Below are 18,482 nucleotides of genomic sequence, written 5' to 3' on the forward strand. Positions count from 1 at the left end.
TTTGACCAAACTAGTAAAGAACTGCCAACAAAGCAGTTCTCAGAAGAAGACAAAAGTTAACAGACCTACGTACGCACTATGTAATCAGAGGAGCTAAATTCAAACTTCTTATATAAGTATACTCTGAAAGAGAATTTAATTGATGCACTTAAAGAATTTGAATGGCAAGTGTGGGCTTTAAATGGCTTCAAGTCAGATAAAGGGTCTTGTTATCATTAAAAGAATATCACAGCCCATGAATGGTGATTCCAGGTATTGTCCATCCAAAGAAAGTCATGTGTCAACACTCCAGACTTTTTCATCGGTCTTGAAGTTTAATGAAATACTTCAATAAGCTACAAATTATGCATTGGGATTTAAATTTTTGACATCTTAAAGAATTTTGAATAACTATGTTTGCTTTTCATTTAAAATTATCATATTGACCATTCACATTTTTCCTGCTTTAGATTGAAAAGGATGTTTTTAAGTGGTGTTGTGTGATTGATTATATATGAAGCACATAGGGTAACTCGCCCTTAAGTCGGAGGGTTAGCAGTATAAGTCTATAATTAAAAGCTTTGTAATCAAACCTGGAACTCAGCTTGTGCAGGCTTTAATGATCATATCATATGAATCTATTTTACAAATATTTATTTGATTCCCAGCTTAATTTTGTTCATTGAAAAATGGTTGAATAACAATACCCACTGATTTCGCCCATGAGTCGGACTCATTCGCCCTAAACACTGACACAGATTCGTATTTAGCATATATTTGGTTATCCATATATTTATAAATATGCAAATTACACAGTAACAACCTCATGTTGATTTTATAAGTTTATTTTTTTGTCAACATAAAATAAGTTATAAAAAGAGGAAAAATGACATGGTCACTTGTAGTGTCTATCCGCCCTTTACAACAGCGGAACCATTTGTAGCACTGGGGGTGACAAAGAAAAGTACAGACATTTAAAGATAAAACATTGTGTGATTCTTGTTGTTTGTGAGCTATGGGATTCTTTATAGATTGAGTCATGTTAATTGGAATGAATATGTGGTTTACTCTCATCTGTTTGCATCTGCCATTACATAAACTCATGTTCGCCATAAGGGCAAATTGTGTTTGCCACAAAGACTAATTGAGTTGTAATTCATTGTACTGTAATACCTATACAATAGAGCAAACCACTGAAAATTTATTATTACCTTTCATTATTATAGAATAAGGTTATGTTTTCAATATAAAGTCATTTGTGAATACTTTCAAACGTATCTGACCAAAATGCGGATGGTATAAAGATAATCGATAATTGAAAATTCTGAATTTTCCGTCACCAGAAGTAATTAAAACTAAAACGAATCCAAATTCATCATAAGATAATATTTGATAACATTTTATTTCAAAATTGTATTTATTTTGAGTATGAAGGGTAAATTGTTCGTTATAACGTCACAAATCATGCTAAACAAAACTGATCTTTGAAAACAACACAGATAAAAATGTCCGACTCAAGGGCAAAATCGACTCAAGGGCGAGTTACCCTAATTACATGTGTGTTATGGATGTATATTAATAGGAGGGTAAGCAGTGTTGTTTTCTTTCAAAATTGGTTCCTAATAAGTGCAATTCATGATGGAAAAAAGTATACATTTTTCCTAAATGGGACCTCAAAATTCCCAATGGAAGGTTTCCAAAAATTTTTTTTTTAGATCTCAACAATGTGTTACAAACATCTCTCATCCAGCTAGATAAGTTAAACCTTAGTAAATGTAACAATGGAAACACTTTTAATTTCAATTTTGAAGAATTTTTTTGCAAATCAACAACAGAAATACTAATTTCCCAATTTGAGTCAAAATCCTGTGAATTTTCCCATTCCAAAGGGACCCGGCCCCTTCACAAAATTGAGGAAAAAACAATCATTTGAGTTAGGGTTTAACTAATTAAAGTACATTTGCAGAAAAAATAACATGTAAAATTGATTGAATAATAGCATCAGTTAACATAATTAAATAATACATCTTGTTAACGCCGTTAATTACGGGAAATTTAATTATAACGTTGGCGCGAAATATATATACGCATCCGACGTCATTGATTTATTGTTGCTTGACGTAAATATCTGTTAAGTTTAAAATTGTTTAAGAGTGTGGCGTTTTTGTGTATGGAAGAATTAATATCGGTAAATATATTGTTGGTACTTATATTGTATATGTATTTCTGTATGTATTATCATTATTATTACATACGCGCAATCGTTTAAATTATTTATTTTAATACTATGTTAATAATTGTGTATGTTTGACTGTATATATTGTAAATGTATTGTATTTATTTTTAGAGAATCGTCAACGAATAAATAATAAGGACGCATATCTCGTGTCTTCGTTTTTGAACGGCCAACTCTTAACAATTCTCGATAGCATTCCGTGTGGATAACCAGTTCTCAACTCCGTGGGGTGAAACAAGTTTCAACTTAGTGTGCGAAGAAACAACGCTAATGTGAAGAAGATTCAAGGTTGAATGCACATGTGAACATTATGATAAGAAACGAAATGGCGACTCACGGATCAAGAGACTTAAATAGTGCGAAACGTTCGCGTTCGACCCATATAGCAAATTTAACGAAGCTGTATAAAAAACTGGAAGAAAATATGTCGTCATACGTAGATTATGAGAATGTAAAGCAGCTGAAGGACAGATTGTGTGAAAATTTTGAGACATTAAAATGTGTTCATCAAGAGCGTGTAAGTTTGTGTACAGACTCAGTAATGTATGAAGATTTATCGAAATCTTTCAAAAGTTCTCGGAAGAATTTCGACAAGTTCCAGGAGAGACTTTCACAGTGGCTGGTCGCTGATGAGAAGGCGCCTGATGACGATAAGATATCTTCAGTAAGCCGTGCAAGTACGACAGCGTCATCGCGGTCAAACTTAAGAAGTGCCAGGGCGAAACACTTGCTTGCAGAACACAAGATGAGAAACGCTATGGGAGAAACACAGACTCGAACAGGAACAGCATGTACTCGAACAGGAACAGCGTGTACTCGAACAGGAACAGTGTGTACTTGAGCAGAAACGCCAGTTTCTTGAGCACGAGAGCAAGGTAGAGGAAGCGCGGATCGAGGAGGCAATCTGGGAAGAAGGAACAGAGGAAGGAATAACAGCCATCGGCGATGTGATGTGGCGGTCTAGTGGATCAAACCGGATGTCTGGCGATGTGATTGTGCGGTCAAATGGAGCAGACCAGATGTCCGGCGGTGTGACGGCGCAGTCCGGTGGAGCAGACCGGATGTCCTGCGATTTGACCATGCGGTCCAGCAGAACAGACCGGATGTCCGATGTGACGGTGCGGTCCAGAGGAGACGTTCCGGAAGTGGGGCACCATGGCGAAAACACCTTACCTGACGATGTTTGTTACATTCGAGAAGTTATGATATTAGCAGGCCTTATTCTGTGACTCAGAATGTTACTTCCGGAAATCGTGATGCTCCGATTGCGGCAGCAGAAGGCTGGTGAGACATGTGGCGCTCCGTGACACCACCCAAGAAGAGAGAGATTGTTAAAAGGGAAAATAAGGAAAATAAGCCTAAAACACCAGAACTGCCCCTTGAGCAAACTGATGATGAGCCTTCCTCAAACCACGTATCAAAGGCAACCACACCCACACCCCAGCCCTCCGAGGAATTCCACTCGCCAAGCGAGGCAAGCTTTATTCAAGAGCCCAGTGTAACAGCATTGAGATCCCAGAATAACCTCCAATTGAAATCCCAGAGTTACCTGAAATACCTGAAAACAAGCGGTACCAGTCCAAGGTTGTAAAGAAGGAGATGAAGGTGATAGAATTGATGCAAGAACTTCCCCCTGAGAAGAAAAAACTGCCCCCTCCTCTGAAAATACAACCAAGCTACAAGCCGTCTCCTGCCACATGGAAATCCAAGGTTAAAGAAGCTCCGGTCACCATTCATGAAGTGCAACAGCTGTATGACTTACTGGACTTCTTGGCAAAATACTGCATCATCAACCCAGACAGATTGCCATACTGCGAGCCCCGGGCCCGTTGGGATATGGTAAAACTGCCTCCCCCCCCAGCTTTCTTACCACGAGTTGGCCATGCTGACGGACATGGCTGTGATCAGTCATGCACAGACACCTATACGTGATGGCCTGAGTGTACCAGAGCAGTACATGGAGAAGTTGAACTACTCAATAGAGTTCATCAGGACTAAGCGGTATGCCCTACAGGATCACACGCACCAGCAGCACGCTGAGAAGCTAGGGCTGATGGCAGATGTGGGAAAGTCTATGGACAGAGATATTGTCAGACATGATTACAAAACCAAGAGCAAAAAGAAATGGAAAAAGAAGAAGAAAAAGAAGAGTGATGATGAATATGACATGATGAGCCCAATCTCATCTCCAAAGAACATCCTGCCAACGAAGGCCTCTGATATCACAGATGAGGTCATAGTGAGTACAATGGACGACAAGATGATGAAGAAGGCAAAGAAAGAGCCAGCTGTGAAGAAACTTACCATGGAAATCAACAGAGACATTGAGAAAATGAAGAACTTTGATAAGCGAGTCACAGAAATTGAAGATAAGAAGGACCTGGCTGGGCTATACTGTATGGACCACTACTTTAATGAACAAAACTGCTCTGCCGCCCCGTATGAGTTCCGTAGACAGCAGAGTCGTCTTTACCAGAAACTGCATCCTGGTGTTGAGATAAACATTGAGGAGGTTGAGGCAGCTCTTCAGCAGGTCAACAACAAGCTGCTCTCGGACAGTTAGTTCAAGTACATCTACATTTATTTATATTTTTGATGTTTGTTTATAATGATATGCATTGATTATTATGAAATCCATGTGATTTCATGGTGGGGAGTGTTAATGCCATTAATTACGGGAAAATTAATTATAATCTTGGCGCGAAATATATATACGCATCCGACGTCATTTATTCATTGTTGATCTACGTAAATATCTATTAAGTTTTAAATTGTTTAAGAGTGTGGCTTTTGTGTATGGAAGACTTTATATCGGTAAATATATTGCTGGTATTTATATTGTATTTGTATTTCAGTATGTATTAGCATTATTATTACATACGCGCGATTGTTTGAATTATTTATTTAAATACCATGTTAATAATTTGGTATGTTTGACTGTATATATTATAAATGTATTTTTTTATTTTTAGAGAATCGTCAACGAATAAATAATAAGGACGGCCAACTCTTAACAACATCACTAAAAGTGTATTTAAAGAGAAATCAGATTCACATCACAGCCACAGGCAGCAGTATCATAAATTTGCTCCCCCCCCCCCCCCCCCCCCCCCCCCTCCGGGACCCTACCCCCCCGCCCCAATGGTTTGAAAAAATAACCCTCGTATAGGTATTATATATATATAAAATGGTGTACATGTGTAGATGAAACACCGAGTGACATATAGCGTGAAAGTCAAATTTAATTGAATATTAAAGTTATCAGCCGAGCAGGAGATCGGTTAGTTGTGTAATCAAGTTGCTTTTACTGTCTTTTAACGAATCCAGTTGCATTTTGTCGGCAACTGCATGGGAACATGTGTGTTTTCGGTGAAAAAGGTCACGTCCAGTGTTCCACAATCTTTGAGCAATAGACATATACTACGTTTCATACCTTGTGTATATATAATACCTATACGAGGGTTATTTTCCCTATATTCCCAATATTCGATGTTGAAAAGTAAACCATACACAATAGGTGTACATTTAACAATCTGGAACCCCTGGGGTAATCTCGGGGGGTAGGGTCCCGGGGGGTGGGGGGCAAATTTATGATACTGCTGCCTGTGATCACAGCAACAATCAGAAAACATTTATGTTTGAAAAACTTGGACTATAACTTCTTAAGCATTTGTAAGACAAATTAAAACAGAAAAATTTCGAATTTTGATGAAAAACAGCTTTTTTCCCAAGTTGAAGTGCTAAATCATCATTAGCAAAATTGAGAGAAAATATGGCCACATGTTTGCAGTGACCAAGACTAGAGAGAACGTCAGAAAGGAAACACAAAAAAATTCACATATAACATAAATGCCCATATAACAAATTTGATAAATTCTTAATCTAAGATAACAATAACAGTTCAAGCAGAAATACCTAAACAGATATGTATACAACAAGAGCAACGCATAACGGGTGCCACGCTCGGCTGCGGGTGCAGTTTTGAATAAATGAAAGCTTGTCAGAATAATTTTTTTTAGAGGTCACAGTGACCTTGACCTTTGACAAAGGGACCCAAAAATGGGTGTGGCATGTAGAACTAATCAAGGTGCAGCTACATATAAAGTTTCAAATTTGTAGTTTGAAACACATTGATTTTTAGAGCCAACGTTCAAAACCTTAAACCTTAACAAAATGTTAAAGTTTTAGCACGACGCGGACGGCGGACAACGAGCTTGCTATGATAATACCTCGAGTTTTCTCCGAAAACAGCCGAGCTTATAAAAATGGCTTTATTTTTGTCATATAGAAGCATGCATTAACTTTCGCGAGGATTATTCATGTGAGATAAATTTCCCTACAACACCGGATGGTAAATAATAATGGTTGTTAAGGAACAAATTCGAGTATTTGACGCGGATATGCAGGTTGAAACTCGCGTTTATTAGAAACTTATACAAACAAAAGGATAAACATTAAATACTTTCTAGTCCATTAAGGATTTTCTTTTCTGGAAACACAAAATTTAGATTTAACATGACATTCGTGCGTTGCCATAAACTCTTTGCGTTTTTCACACGACAATAATATTTCAGTGTCAACATCTCACGTGAGGTGAACCAATTGAAAACAACAACAAGAACTCGAATAAATGTCACACATTCAAGTTTTGGTTTCATAAGTTACATTTCGTATTATATAGCTTAGCAAGTCAAGGTATATTTATGTGTGTCTAAATGTCTGTCTATTTTACTGGTTAGTCTTCGCAAGGTTTAAAGGAACTTCGAGTCTTCAGTGTCAGTGATGAGTGTAGCTAAAGAAACTTCAGCGTACAGTTTATATAGTATTGACAGACCTGTACGCTGAAGCGAACTTCGTATCGAAAGTCAACCAGAGTCGTAACATATTTATGTCACGCTATAAATCAAAGAAAGCTCATTTTCTTGCATACATTTCTACATATATTAGTGAATGAATATAAATTACTGCATCTGGGAATATTTTAAGGTTCAAATATTTCAAATGCATCTTACAATAGATGAAAATAACTCTCATCAGTCTGAAATTCACAATTTTGACGCCATTGTCGCTTTGTCACGTGACGAGTTTTCATTTGGATACTTTCGGATCGACCTTGACATTTTTTGCTGAAATTGTAAACATTACTTTCGTTTTCTGAAATCTATTATTTGTGATTAACAACTTACGTATGGTGGATTCATACATGCCATACGTCCCGGATTGTCCAGGATAGTCCCGGAAATGAAGAACTTGTCCCGCTGTCCCGGGACAAGTTGTCCCGTTGTCCCGCTGTCCCGGAAATCTGTCAAATGTCCCGGAATTTACAAAATCCATATATACATGTACCTTATCTTAGGCTTAACTGCATCTCGAATCTGTGTATATCTGCAGCGTCTCCATGACAATGCCTACCCGAATAGGCAGACTGCGATTCGTGTCAAAATCGATCAATTAACAGGGGTCCTGTTATCATATCGATTATCTCACGTTCGCGGTCAAACCGAAAAGGCGGCATGTTAATTGACTTTAATCTACTACGTCTTTATTTCCCGCTGCGTAAGGGCAAAGGATAGTTGTTCACACATCTGAAGTCCAACATCGCTGAGTAAAAAATTAAAAGCAGTATGTATTGTGAATTGATTTGAGTTGACGATCTAACGGTACTGTATTGTTGTATTTTTTATGATTTAAATGTTATAAATGAATAAAGGCGTATCAACAACTACGCGTTACACACCGGTCTTAATAACAATAACGCAGTGATGTCACCATCTTTGTTTAGAACGCTTACACTGAAAACACGTAGCTTGTATCTAGTAACGGAAGTAGTAATGTTTAATTTGACGTTAATAGATCAAGTGTATTTCGGATAGGCTTTCGAACTTTTGCAATTAACGATGCGAAACAAAAAAAAACCGTACCAAAAATGCATATGTCTATAAATATCGCTACATTTTTTACATGTCCCGGAAAATCGGCAAAAGTCCCGGACAATTTAACTCAATGTCCCGGAATTGGTCTGAAAAATTATGGCATGTATGGGTGGATTATAAGACTGATTTCAGTGTGAATCAGGTAGTTTTAAATAATAGTTACTTTGAGTTCGTATTAAAACTACAATTTGTTTACAAAACAAGCCAGAATAATCTTAAATACCGGGAAATGTCATTCTGAATTTGAAAACACATGAGCACATGGTATGTTACTAAAAATAGAAATAACGTCATATGACCGTGAAATCTCGGGAGATTTGCATTTCAAAAAAGTCTGTCACATCGCTGTTTTTCTCGATATGTAAGAGCAGAATAGATAAATTTTATATGTTTAAGATAGTATTTTATGAAAGAATATATCAGTTAAATGTGAAAATCCGATGAAGTGGTTGATTTGGGCCAATAACTGCATATAAAAGCTGTTTTGGACCGGTCTTTGTTAACTGTCAACTTTTCGGGAATTTCTGGTTGACTTTCCTAATGCGGTTGGTCCATAACTATAAAGTCGCGCCAGTCAAAAATCATAACAAGCGACATTTAAAGTTATGGTAGCCAGAACTATGATGAGTGAATCGGTTTTATAGAGTAAGATAGATAATGTTGACTTTTATATTTTCTAAAATTGAGTTACATAATGTCAGCATTATAAACCTTGTTGTTAAAAGTTTCTTTAGCTTACTAAGTCTGTCACAACAGATTAAAAAAAAGAAAATATTCTACTAGATGCTACCTGATAATAGATGCTTCCTAATTTTGCGGGCAAAAGCTTATTTATCCTCCAGTTACCATATATGTAGCAATAAAGAGTAATAGAATTTCCAACTTTATGCAAACAATGCATTAAAAAACAATTTACCTTCAAAGATGTATTTAATTACCGTTAAATCCATGTAAACATTGTTTATTTGAAGTGTGTTAGCCACCGGAGCCAATAGTTCCATACACTACAGCAATAACATTCACTACACACATGGTTACCACATATCAACGTAACACCTGAAAAGGATAGAACTTGATTGCAATAGGCATTAGACAAACTAAACTTTCAAATTTGATTCACTGAACTTATTATATCAACTTAGATCGCCATTGTGTAGTGGATAGGGTGTCTGCCTAGCGATTAGGAGGTCACAGGTTCGATCCCCACTGTGGGAGCGTTCTTTAGATCTTCTTTAGAGACACAAAGTGCTGGTTCTACCAAGGCCCAAGACTCATTGAATACTCAAATTGCATCCTTGCTCCAGAGGAGCCCTGAAATTAATGGGAAGATTAACTTGAAGCAGTGACAAATCATTTATATAACTTCTTTTTATACGCCCGTATAAAATACGGGACGTATTATGTGAAACCCCTTGGCGGCGGGCGGGCGGGCGGGCGGCGGGCGGCGGGCGGAAGGCATCACTTTGTCCGGACTCTAATTCAAATTGTATTCATCCGATCTTCACCAAACTTGGTCAGCAGTTGCATCTAGTTGATATCTAGGCCAAGTTCGAATATGGGTCATGCCGGGTCAAAAACTAGGTCATAGGGTCAATAAGTGCATTTTCAAAGGGGCCACTTTGTCCGGACTCTATTTCAAATTGTATTCATCCGATCTTCACCAAACTTGGTCAGCAGTTGTATCTAGTTGATATCTAGGCCAAGTTCGAATATGGGTCATGCCGGGTCAAAAACTAGGTCATAGGGTCAATAAGTGCATTTTCAAAGGGGCCACTTTGTCCGGACTCTATTTCAAATTGTATTCATCCGATCTTCACCAAACTTGGTCAGCAGTTGCATCTAGTTGATATATAGGCCAAGTTCGAATATGGGTCATGCCGGGTCAAAAACTAGGTCATAGGGTCAATTAGTGCATTTTCAACGGCGCCACTTTGTCCGGACTCTAATTCAAATTGTATTCATCCGATCTTCACCAAATTTGGTCAGAAGTTGTGTCTAGATGATATGTAGGTCAAGTTCAAATATGGGTCATGCCGGGTCAAAAACTAGGTCACGAGGTTACTTAGTGCATTTCAAGCATTTAGCATGGTGTCCGCTCTCTAATTGAAGTAGTTTTCATCTGATCTTCACCTAATTTGGTCAGAAGTTGTGTCTAGATGATATGTAGGTCAAGTTCGAACATGGGTCATGCCGGGTCAAAAACGAGGTCACATAGTGCATTTCAAGCATTAAGCATGTTGTCCGCTCTTTAATTGAAGTAGTTTTCATCTGATCTTCACCAAATTTAGTCAGATGTTACATCTAAGTGATATCTAGGTCAAGTTCAAATATGGGTCATGCCGGGTCAATAACTAGGTCTTGAGGACACTTTCAAGCATTGAGCATGGTGTCCAAAACCTTCGAACGGGCGTATCTTGTGACAGTTTGGCACTCTTGTTACAATTTAACAAGTTTCTGTTGCATCAGTCATCCTATTGGGGTATTCCCATTTAACATGTGTAAACGTGTCACCTGACAGGATGTGGGCTCACAGTTCTCCTGCTAGTTTTTTTCATTCAACATTTTCTGAGAATTGGGAGAAAGTTTGTTTTTTTTAAAGAAAATTCAATAAATGCAAGTGTTGTGTTTGCTCTAGCACAGTTTGCTTCTTCCCTTGCAATTTATTTATAAATTTACTTAAGAGGACCAATAAAATGTATGTATTAAATGTGAATACATTTGAATTATTTTAGTTGAAGTAAGACTTTGAAATGCAATTATACGATATTTTTTTCTCATTTTGGTTGTATTTCTTTTCAAGCATACGTAAGTGAAACAAAAAGTTATCTGAACGCATTCATGTGACTTCATCATGAGAGCCTTGTTCTTAATGTAAACAAAATTATCGATACCATGAGAAGTTGGATATTAGGGAACCGTACTATATACCGTAGAATCGTTGTAAGGCTCGTAAGTAAGGATCAGGATCCTTTTATGCCTACAATTTCATTAAGTTATGGTGACTGGACTACTTAAGTACTTAAAGGTTTTAAATACAATTTTCACATAAACAAAAGATCCAGTGATATTTGGTACATCCAGTATACCAATTGAGATAAAACACTGGTTAGAACACGTACTGAGCATCATTATCCCAGTTGGTTTGAGTCTGTTCTTGAAAATACTTAATGGCTTAGCAGACACTTCTTCGTAAGGTAAATTATTGTCTCCTACCGGTGAAACCGGAGGGGACTTATGGTTTGCGCTCTGTCTGTCTGTCAGTCTGTCAGTCAGTCAGTATGTCTGTCACACTTTTCTGGATCCTGCGATAACTTTAAAAGTTCTTCATATTTTTTCATGACACTTGAAACATGGATAGATGGCAATATGGAGATAATGCACGTCATGTCATTTTGTTCCTACGTCAAAACTTATGGCAACAAATTTAAAAAAATCTGACAATTGTGGAGTTTCACTGGTTGGGGACAATATTGCTTGGCAATCTCTTGTTCCATTCAGATATGATTCTATAAAAGAAACTTTTCAGTCTAAGATTTTTTTCACATCTTGGTCTGGTTAGTTTTAAACAGTATCCTCTTGTTTTAAATATATTGAAGGAGAAAAAACGCTCACATGCATAATGGGACATGTATATCATCAAACTGATTTATGATTTTGTAACACTGTATACATGTAATATCTTCTCTTTTACGTACATGGGGCTGTATTGTTTTAACTACTTCAATGGATTGTTGTAGTTCATATTTCAAAGGCCTGGGACTTATCTTGTGAACCATCTCTGAACAACCTCAATACTTTCAATTTCTTTGCGTAGGATACTGTATTTTTTTTTTACTCTTGACATACTTATTAAATTTCCTGGAAGATGATACCAAGGTCACACTCCTCATTTACTATATTCAATTATTATTACATGTTTGTATTCATGTTATATTCAACTTTGTCATTTGACCATCAGTAGTTCACCAACTTGCATTTTTCAAAACTGAATTTTGGTACGAAACTTGATGCTTCTAACCCCTCCTAGCTTTCTACAAAGCAAATAATTGATAATCATACCTTTAAAACCCAAACCTAATTAGCATTCAGGATAGAATCCAACAACATTAGATTGAATTGTTTGAGGCCTTATTGTTATATAGTGACGTGTAACCTATAATAACTTCATATTATAAAAAGTTGTAAATTACCTAAAATAATGAAAAGTTAAATTGGAATATTGTGAAATTTGATGAATAAACATGTTTCTGATGGATAACAACAACTTAGCAGAAAATGGCTCATGATCCGAGGTACATGTATAACTGTTTTCTGAGAGCTAATGGAAATTTGGTCACAACCTCTGACATGTAAACAGCAAGTAGTTGGCCAAATTGAAATACTGCGGGAATAGCAATAGCCCGAATACAAATGCCGACTTAGATGTTTTATGAACAAATAAAATAAAAATTAACAAGCTGTTTTTTATATATTAGGATAATAATAACAATAAGATATCAAATAGATGGAAGCAAATAAATTTGAAAGAAATTCTGATTCAGGCAATACTTTTTTTCGGGTAATGTTTACAAAAATGTTGTTTGTTGAAACTTGTAGCAATTTGTGGTAAACCAGTCTGTGGTATGTGGTTTGTTCCCTTAAAGGGGCCTTTTCACGTTTTGGTAAATTGACTAAATTTAAAAAATGTTTCAGATTCACAAATTTTAGTTTTAGTTATGATATTTGTGAGGAAATAGTAATACTGAACATTTACCATGCTCTAACATATCCGTTATATGTATCTTTTGACGATTTGAAAACCTTAAAATTATAAAGCATTGCAACGCGAAACGATTGAATAATTTGGAAAGTTCTGTTGTTGTTGTTATATTTTGTGAAACGACAAGAATTGCTTATATAAAGTAAAAAATAATGTGCTCAAAGCATGAGTATGGTTGGTTGGGTGGTCTAAGCGGAAAACTTTTTACTCCAGGTCTCCAGGGGTCAGTGGTTCGAGTCCAGTTGAGGGTTATTACTTTTTATTTTTTTATTGTATACTGTTGTTTTTTTTACTGGAGATTTATAGGTCCAATGTTTAAATTTATCAATATAAAGCATTTAATGACAAACTTCAATACATGCCAAAATCTGTGAAAAGGCCCCTTTAAGGCCAGAAAACAGGAAGCAAAACAATCTAGAGAACAAAATAGCATTTTGGCGAAGAAAGACATAAAATGCAAGAAAAAAGAGCACAAAACGCTACAAAATAATTACTTTCTTGTCATATTTTAACATGCGATTTGTCGCAGTGTCTTTGTTGCTTCATCTTTAAATAAACTACATTGCAAAATTAATTGACAAATGCAGAAAAAGTTTCAGTATCATAGGTATGTCTAATTGTATGTCAGAAAACTCATGTATTATCGGTCAACAACGGCTAAAAAGTATGGAATTTACTTTTCACAAATCAGTGCAGGTTTTTCCGACAAATCTGACAAACATTAACATCAACAGCAGTCTTATTGTCTGGGACAACAAAAATACCAAAATCTGAACAAGAACAAAAAAATTAATTGTATATTGACTGGACAAAATGATGAAAAAGATACTAAATACGTGGGCATAGCTCTGATCATTTTGAGCTTCATGCATTTGAATGAAGTGTCATCCCAGATTAGCCTCTGCAGTCTGCACAGGCTCATCAGGGCTGACACTTTCCGTCCAAACTTTATTTTTGCAAAGAGAAGAGGCGTCTTTGAAACAAAAAATACCAATAAACTGGAAAGAGTTGTCCCTGATTAGCCTGTGGGATTTGCACAGGCTTATCTGGGAGGATTATTTACGCTCATGCATAAAGCCACATTTTCCAGAGGAAGGCTCAAATAGATTTTAATGAAAGTAAAATTTGTATACATTGCTTCTATTGATTGCAGTCAGCTGTGATGTCCAGGTACCAGAAGCTGACTGAAGATACTGCCGCTGATGTGGAGCACAGTATTCCACCACCGCAATGTCGAGAACATGACAACACACGCCCTGACAGTCCACACATGGTATCTGGTAGTCTGCAGGGGACGCCTGATCCACCCTTTTATGCAGGTAGATAAAAAAATACCGTGTAAGTGCTTTGCACAGGAATTTGTTAAGAATATTGTTTTTACCCTTTCACACATATATATAAGCGATTTCGCAATACATCCGTATGAACCCTATTCTATCAATTACTCCCGTCACTATTCATTGCCTAACAATCCTGTATATTCCAATTTTTAAAAGCAAATTCTGGTAAATATTGAGTATAAAAGTGCTCCAGAATTTCATAAACACAAACATTCACCATTTTTCTTAAGTATCAAATGAATTTTGAAATTTTGGCATATGGGACTTTTTAAAATTTGATGAAATAAGGTCCATTGCATATGTGTAAATTGCCTGCCTTTTTATACAACAATAAGTACAACCACACTTTCCGAATCATGTTGTGCATGTCTGCATAATTTTTGCTCGCTTTTTATGGAGACAAATAAACAACACTAAATATATGAAACACTGTTTATTTGATACTAGAATTTGTTAATGTCGCATTAACATTAAAATTTTGCAAGCGTGTTTTGGATTACACATTTGATTTCGCTCCTATTAGAATTCAACAAATCATGTACAATTGTGTGTAATGAATTCAAAACAATAATTTGTTTAAACGCTTTACGAGTTGAATAAATGCCATCAACAGTCTTCTAAGTAACTTGACGAGATATCATTGTTAAGGTGTACAACAAAGGTCAAAAAGCCAACACACTGTAAGAAAACCACGCACAGAAATTATGTCACTTGTGGTTTGCATGATTTTACTGCAGGTATTGAATGCCTACAAGCACAAAGTGTGCGCTCTCATTGGCCAATATCAATTTTCCAATACATTGACACTCCGTATGTAGGCGGGCTTTAGTTGGGTAAAGAGATACATGTAATTGACAGAGGATTTAAATCGGCTCTCAAAATAATCAGTGAATCGGATATCGCTTTGATCTTAAGAATGGATTGGTACAGTTTCTGAAAAAATACACAAATCAGTAAATTTCAAGCGCCCATGGACTCTGATTTTGAGTTTCAACCACCCTAGGGACTGTTTAATGGCCTGTGGAAAGCAATGTACTTCAAGGATCACAGGGTTCCTTTTTCTAGACACAGAACTAGACCATTCTCCCCTTATGTAATTGTCAGTTACTAGCACAAGTGTGTGTATTTTGTACCGGTACTTGTAAATCTGCTTACCCAGGCAGTGTGACAAGGTTATGGGACAGGCGGGATATGACTGAAATAATTTTTAAAACGGCAAAAAATCCAGGAAAACAAAGCAATAAACCTGTTCCTAGTGCTGGTGTACTATTATAATTACCAATTTTAAATATGAGGCAAGTGTGAAACAGATGTGTAATCATGTTTTATCATGTGTTAGGGAGGGTACCAGTAGATCACTGATATCTGAATGAGCTCATTGACCGCTGTTATGTCTGGTCGTTATCTCCAGACATAATACATGTACACAAAATAAGGTCAGTGTTAATAAGACAGGTTAAAGTGTACATTTATCACTGAAATTAATATCTAAAAGATTTTGGTTCTTTGTATCCATATGGATATTTTACAGAAGTAGACAACAACCACCCTGAACATTATTGATTGCAGAATTCTGTACCCTGAAAACAATAAATCAAATCAAAAATATTTCTAAAACATCCCAGACTTAAAATAAAAATCATTGTTGTTATGTCACATCACCCAATATTTCTAAATTAGTTGTGTTATTGAAAAATTGGGCTTAACTACTGTACATAAATTGGCTAATCAGGAACCACCTTTTCAGCTTTTAAGGATTATTTCGTTTAAAGGAAGTCTCTTTTAAATAAAAATATTCAGTCTAGGTGGAAAGTGTGGTCCCTGATTAGCATGTGTGGACTGCACACCAATCTTTGATGTCAATTTACACACTGTCATGAAGCCCTGTTATCTCAAAGTGCAGCTCAAAAGTAGACACGTAAAATCTCTATGTTTGTGCACAGTTATTGTTTCTTACAGATGCCCACTTGTATGAAGGAAGACTTCAGCGGCATGTTGGTGATGGTGATGATGATGATGACCACATTGGCAGCATACAGTACCCAAGTGTTGCAGCCCATGATGACGAGCCACTGTTCTCCAAACATGTCCCTCTGCTGCTCAAATGGCCATTCTATTACGGCATCATTGAGATCGTCTTGGGATTTTTAACTGTGCTTTTCAGTAAGGAAAACAATCATGCTAGAATATTGAGCAAAGTAATACATATTAGTCAAGGAGTTTTAATGTTGCTGCCAAATAAAATTTGAGCTGCGCTTGGAAAGCAGGACTCAATACATGTGTGTAAATTGTTGGTGCAATCTGCACATGCTAATCAGTGACAACAATTTTCTCCTTTACTGGATTTTTATTTAGAGAAGACTTCCTTTAAACCAGAAAGTGTCACCGTGATTAGCCTGTGCCAACTGCAAGTGTCACCCTGATTAGCCTGTGCCAACTGCATGTTTTTTTAAACTTTTTTTTTAAAACTATTATTGACTTATTTTGTTTGGGTGATATGCTTTTTTTGTAAGATTTTAGTTTATGCCAGTCTGGTATGCATTGCTACAGCTAGGAGTTTGAAAGGGCAGGGTCCTTATTTGTCAAAAAGGCATTTAAGTCCCTGTGTTGGAGTTTCAATATACATGTAGCATGTGTTGTATATGCATGTATTTTTCTTTAAAGCATTGTTTCTATAATTAATAAAACTAGCTTCACTGTGAAAATTAAATTGATTTATTTAAACTTGATATACAATTTCTTTAGTATATCAAGTAAAATAGTGTGATCAGATTAAAAAATGGGCGTTTTGTGGTTCAAGAGTGCCGGTTGAGACCTTTGGTTGGCAGTGTGCTGTGTCCTTCCATTTAGACCTAGCTTGAGTACTGTAGCGATAATGGCTCTGTTCATCTGTCAAATTCCTGCTTTTTACTATTAATTTTTTGCTCACCTGATTGCTCAGGTGAGCTTTTGTGACCGGTCTTTGTCCGTCGTATGTCCGTCCTAACATTTGCTCCTGAACACTCTAGAGGCCACATTTCTTGTCCCATCTTCATGAAACTTGGTCAGAAGCTTTGTCCCAATGAAATCTCAGCTGAGTTCGAAACTGGGTTGTGCCGGGTCAAGAACTAGGTCAAAAAAAAGAAAAACCTTGTAAACACTGTAGAAGTCACATTTCATGCCCAATCTTCATGTTACTTTGTCAAAATGTTTGTCTTCATGATATCTTGGTTGAGTTCAAAAGTGGTTCCGATCCGTTGAAAAACATGGCCGCCAGTGGGTGGGCAGTTTTCCTTATTTGGCAATAGAGAAACCTTGTAAACACTCTAGAAGTCACAATTTTTGCCCAATCATCATGAAAGTTGGTCAAAACATTGGTTTTATTGATATCTCGGACGAGTTTGAAAATGGTCAGGATCGGTGAAAAAACATGGCCGCCAGTGGGCGGGGCATTTTTCTCTATATGTATATAGTGGCAGTTTTCCCTATTTGGCTATAGAGGAACCTTGTAAACACTCTAGAAGTCACAATTTTTGCACAATCATCATGAAATTTGGCCAAAACATTGGTTTTATTGATATTTCGGACGAGTTTGAAAATGGTCAGGATCAGTGAAAAAACATGGCCGCCAGTGGGCGGGGCATTTTTCTCTATATGTATATATTGAAAACATGTGAACATAGTAGAAGTCACATTTTTTACCCAATTTTCATGAAATTTGCTCAGAACGTTTGTTTTCTTGATACGAGAGTTTAGTTAAAAAATGGTTCCGATCAGTTGAATAACATGAAACTTCATAGGTACATTGATCATGACCCACAGATGGCACCTATTGATTATCAGGTCACTAGGTCAAAGGTCAAGGTCACAGTGCCAAAAAAACGTAGTCATACAATGGCTGTCAAGGTCACGGTGACTCAACTTAGAAAAATGGTTTCCGGATGATAACAAGAATGCTTACGCCTAGGATCATGAAACTTCATAGGTACATTGATCATGACTTGCAGATGAAATAATGATGAAACTTTCAGGTCACTAGGTCAAAGGTCAAGGTCACGATGATCCGAAATAGTAAAATGGTTTCCAGATGATAACTCAAGAACGCTAATGCCTAGGATCATGAAACTTCATAGATACATTGATCATGACTCACAGATGACCCCTATTGATTTTCAGGTCACTAGGTCAAAGGTCAAGGTCACGGTGACCCAAAGCAGTAAAATGGTTTCCAGATGATAACTCAAGAACGATTATGC

General features: G+C 36.7%; 1 protein-coding gene across 3 annotated transcripts in view; it reads left to right on the plus strand.

The window, feature by feature from the left end:
- The first annotated feature begins 6,796 nt into the window (after positions 1-6,796).
- Positions 6,797-18,482, plus strand: part of LOC127864581 (uncharacterized) — a 31,962-nt gene continuing 20,276 nt past the window's right edge. For 2 of the 3 annotated variants that reach the window (XM_052404323.1, XM_052404320.1), the window contains exons 1-4: positions 6,799-6,993; positions 8,775-8,793; positions 14,061-14,226; positions 16,207-16,410. In XM_052404323.1, coding sequence (XP_052260283.1) covers positions 14,070-14,226; positions 16,207-16,410 — 361 coding nt within the window. In that variant the 5' untranslated portion in view covers positions 6,799-6,993; positions 8,775-8,793; positions 14,061-14,069. Of the gene's footprint in view, positions 6,994-8,774; positions 8,794-14,060; positions 14,227-16,206; positions 16,411-18,482 lie in introns of all 3 variants that reach the window. The other variant, XM_052404321.1, reaches the window with a different exon arrangement.

The sequence above is a fragment of the Dreissena polymorpha genome, chromosome 1 (assembly GCF_020536995.1).
Source record: "Dreissena polymorpha isolate Duluth1 chromosome 1, UMN_Dpol_1.0, whole genome shotgun sequence".
Classification (NCBI taxonomy): domain Eukaryota; kingdom Metazoa; phylum Mollusca; class Bivalvia; order Myida; family Dreissenidae; genus Dreissena; species Dreissena polymorpha.